Genomic DNA, 5,000 nt, shown 5'->3' with positions numbered 1-5,000 from the left:
AATTTACTATTTTCCTTTTTTCTCTAAGTCATTCATTCCTTAGTTTCTTTTTTATTTTTTTCCTTCAGTCACTGGACTCTTAGTTTTTTCTTCCTTTCATCATTCATTCATTCATTCATTTCTTCCTCTCTTTCTTCCTTCCTTCCTTCGCCTATCATTTCCTTTCTTCCTTTACTCATTCAATCTCCAACTTCGTCCCTCCTTCACTTTCTTCCTTCATTTCCTTCCTTACTCATTTTCATCATCACTTCCCTCTTCGTTTAGTTTCTTTCTTACTTCCCCGTTTCCTTTCTTCCTCCTCAGTGCACCAGGATATCCTACAAGACCAATCCTATTCTAATCCTACGATCCTATGAAGAGAATAAACAAAAACAATATAACCTCTTGTGATATTAAAGTTTGTGTTTTTTATCATAATTATTGTATGCAAATGAGTCGCCAAGTTGAAAGCAGTGCACTTATCTATTTGTTTTATTATGTATATTATATATATATATATATATATATATATATATATATATATATATATATATATATATATATATATATATATATATATATATATGTATATCTTTTTTATATTTTTTGTCCTAATCTTTAACGAGATAAGTTTCGCAATTTGTTGTTGTTCTTGTTGATAGTGGTGGTGGTGGTGGTGGTGGTGTCTGTGTGTTATGGTAGAGAGAGAGAGAGAGAGAGAGAGAGAGAGAGAGAGAGAGAGAGAGAGAGAGAGAGAGAGAGAGAGAGAGAGAGAGAGAGAGAGAGAGAGAGAGCGAGAGAGAGAGAGAGAACAATGAAAAAAGTGACAAAATCAACGAAGAAAATAGAATAAATGAAGGAAAGGACGAACGAAAGATAAAAAAAAGAAAGAAGAAAGGAAGAAAGGAAGAAAGGAAGGAAATAGTGAAGGAGAGATTTGCATACCTGCGTTTTTACCTGGCCAAGGAGAGGACAGGTAGGCCGTAAACAAGAGTAACACACCTGTAATTTCAGCGCCCCAGCCACCCCCACCTCCACCTCCAACAGAGTGTGGGCAACTTCCTCCTCCTCCTCCTCATATTCTTATTTTTAGCATTACTTCGTCTCATCCTCCAATTTCCATATTTCTTGGTTTTTTTCATCTTTTTTTAATTTTTTTCACAATTTCCATGAAACTATAATGAAAAAAGTAATTCATCTTAAACATTCGGAAAAAAAAAATAGAAAATCTCACGATCTTGAGTAATTAGTATAAAAATAAAGAATGCATCATAGTTTCACAATTTCCATACAGCAAAAAAACACATCAAATCGAAGCAACTCTCACACTTATGGGAAAATATGTATCTCGGGAGTGATGAAAAGTGAAGAAATAAATTAATTAAATATATGCAAATCAAGTATGTTAAGTTGCTATTTTATCAGAAATTTTATCTCGTCTCATATTCAAGAACATCAGAAATCTTGAATAATAGACCTTGGAGTAATACAGCGGCGCATAAATGTATAAGTATGTTGAGATCAATAGGCATAAAAATGATCCAGATCTCCAGCACACCAACGATACACGAATATCCTCCAGTTATTTATTAAGCAGATGTAAGCCTAAGTTCTGTAGATAAGAGTCATCATACGTTTTCACTCCTCAATCCATCTTATCTCCGAAAAAAAAATTAGTCTTAAGTATCTATAATATACCAACCTTAGCTAAATTGATACACATAACAAAAAAACACAAAAAACATATTACTTTTAACGTAATAAAGAAACCTTACGACTTTTGAATAAATGATCAGTTCTCGTCCTCAGTTGCTTTTATGAGGCCAAAACAAACACTTCATAAAAGAAAATGAAGTCCAAGTCAGGACCTCACTAAATAAAACTAAACACAATAGAAGTATATACACACTCCAGTACACATTGCCACGTTCTCAAAATAATAAAATACACCAAAGAATAATATAGTACTCACCGCTCGCGCTTTCTGTGATGTTTCTTTGAGAGAAAATGGACTGCAGAGGGGATACTTTAATATAGCTGTAGTATTCCCTGATTTTCTCCACGGGTTTCACAGTGTCTTGCGTTTCTCCCTGCCCTACCGCAATGCCTGGAAAGAACACGTCAGTACATTAGATCACAGTATAAGTAGTACAAGTTAATATGAGGTATAATGAATGTTGCGTTGGTTGAAGAATGATAGATATGAAAATGAAAAGAGAAAGACGGGGCATTAAGAGATGAAAGGACTGCATATGTGATATGAGAGAGAATTGAGTGGAGAGGAGACAAACGATAGAGCCTTAAAAAAAAATACTAGAGAGGAACAACGACTCCATACATGAATATGGGAGAGAGTAAAGAAGGTGCAAAAAAATAGTTGTGCGGTAAATGTTCTTCGTTCATCTTTACTCTCTCATATTTAATCTGTTCAATACTGAGAGTTATTTTTACCATGATTTTGGGGCATGACTACATGATTTTATTTGCATTAGAAAGGATCTATGAAGGTCAAAAGATCTATAGCCAGAGTCTTGACCGTTTAAATCCCCATATAAGTTTCTGAAGCTGTATGAAATCGCCAAATAATAACCAGAACGAATATGAAAACGCGACACGGTACTGAAGGGGTTAATCAAGGCAGAGAGAGGGTATGTTGGTAACTTTCTTAGGTATTTCTAAACTTATTTAAGTTTTACTTTCTATTACAATATTTTTTTTGTCTACGTTTAATTTGAGGAGGGAGGAGAAAGAATCTATGCATTGTACTATCACTGATTCTTCTATTACTTCTGCCACTAATATCAATACTACTCCTGATGTTTCTGCTCCTGCTACTGCAAAAACAACAACAAATACTACAACAACAACTTCTACTAATACTATAACAACTACTACTACAACAACAAAAACAACAACAACAACAACAACTTCTACTACTACTAGTACTACTACTAGTAGAGTACTATTACTACTACTACTACTACTACTGCTACTACTACTATTACTGCTACTACTACTACTACTACTACTACTACTACTACTACTACTACTACTACTACTACTACTACTATTACAAATCTACTATTATTCTTACCACTTTCACCACCACCACCACCACACCACTGCCTCACCATCATCACCTATACTGACACACTAGAAAAGAAGTCACAGCACCACCACAACCACTAATGTCACCACCACTGAACTGCTTAAGTTATTCCTGTTGTACCAACACCACATAACGCCATCCATGCACTCGCCCAGTCATCCACACACGCAACTCATATTATCACTTAACTGCGGGACAACAACTTGAGTCACACACACACACACACACACACACACACACACACACACACACACACACATGCAGAGTAGCCTAAGTTTGTTTGTATTAGTTAATGCTCTCCCGGAATGTGTGTGTGTGTGTGTGTGTGTGTGTGTGTGTGTGTGTGTGTGTGTGTGTGTGTTAGCGCGTTTAGAAGAGCAAGCCATAACGTACTTAACTCAATCCTACGATATTAGCCTAAAACTAGAAGAAATAATAATTGTACTGACGCGCACTGTTAGATGGTGAAATTGCGAGTTAGTCATCATTTCTACAAGTTTTGAGGTATTGCAGTATCCTGTAATGACATGAATAGTATTGACGGACAGATGAAGTGCTGATAAATATTACTCAATGTTAGCATGGCTGTAATTAACGACAAATAAGATAATACGCCACCGAACATCATGCCTGACCCTGTAGATTACACCAGCCGGTATTGGTGACAGCTTGGAGGTCACGGCCAGGGATATCAGAAGGAGGAGGAGGAGGAGGTTGGCAGGTATAAACTTTCCTAGAGAATGTTTACTATTGTCACTGTCATTGTACTTGGAATGTGTAGTGTGAAGTAAGGAATGACAAGGAAGAGATGACGGTGATGATGATGATGATATGGTGATGATGATGATGATGATGATGATGATGATGATGGAAGAGAAGGAAGATAATAAGAAGCGAGACAAAAGAAGTTGAGTACGAATGGTGAATAAATATAAGTGATGGAAGAAAGATGAATAAAAGCAAGAGGAGTGAATGAGTGAGTGAAAGAGTGAGAGAAAATGTGATGAGATTCAATTTTGTCAAGTTGTTTTCTTTCGTCTCCATTTCTTTCTTCCTTCTTTTTTTTTATTTCTCCTTCTTTCCTTTCTTTTCTTCAACTCCGTTTCCTCATATTTCTTTCTGCGTACATGTGTTTCTCATCTTCTTTTCTTACATCATCCTTACCTTCTCTCTCTCTCTCTCTCTCTCTCTCTCTCTCTCTCTCTCTCTCTCTCTCTCTCTCTCTCTCTCTCTCTCTCTCTCTCTCTCTCTCTCTAAGTTAGATTCATCGAAGTATATATATATATATATATATATATATATATATATATATATATATATATATATATATATATATATATATATATATATATATATATATATATATATATATATATATATATATATATATATATATATATATATATATATATATATATATATATATATATATATATATATATATATATATATATATATTTTTTTTTTTTTTTTTTTTTGACAGACGGATACAATAACCTCAAAACTAGATCCTTGTAATAGCCTTTCTACATCGCGCAAATGTGTATGTATATCTGTCTGTCTGCACCTGTGGGCGCGCGCGTGTGTGTGTGTGTGTGTGTGTGTGTGTGTGTGTGTGTGTGTGTGTGTGGCCATGGTGACCCGGTGACATGACAGGGTGACGAGGACTTAGAGGCGACGACAGGTGACTGTGTTGTGGTTTATAGTTTGATGTGGTTAGAAGATGTGAATATAAAGAAAAAAAACATGAGTAATGTAGATAGAGTAATAAAAAAGATGGAGGAGGAGGAGGAGGAGAAGGAAGAGGAGAAGAAGACGAAGAAGAAGAAGAAGAAGAAGAAGAAGAAGAAGAAGAAGAAGAAGAAGAAGAAGAAGAAGAAGAAGAAGAAGAAGAAGAAGAAGAAGAAGAAGA

At 35.2% G+C, this 5,000-nt stretch overlaps 1 protein-coding gene across 2 annotated transcripts in view; it reads right to left on the bottom strand.

The window, feature by feature from the left end:
- LOC123506899 (bromodomain-containing protein DDB_G0270170-like) overlaps positions 1–5,000 on the bottom strand; it is a 179,751-nt gene that overhangs the window by 140,866 nt on the left and 33,885 nt on the right. For both annotated transcript variants that reach the window (XM_045259283.1, XM_045259282.1), the window contains one exon: positions 1,952–2,086. In XM_045259283.1, the coding sequence (XP_045115218.1) occupies positions 1,952–2,086 (135 nt within the window). The remainder of the gene's footprint in view (positions 1–1,951; positions 2,087–5,000) is intronic.

Source organism: Portunus trituberculatus, chromosome 21 (assembly GCF_017591435.1).
Source record: "Portunus trituberculatus isolate SZX2019 chromosome 21, ASM1759143v1, whole genome shotgun sequence".
In the NCBI taxonomy this organism is placed as follows: Eukaryota; Metazoa; Arthropoda; class Malacostraca; order Decapoda; family Portunidae; genus Portunus; species Portunus trituberculatus.
This window is presented reverse-complemented; position numbering and strand designations above follow the sequence as displayed.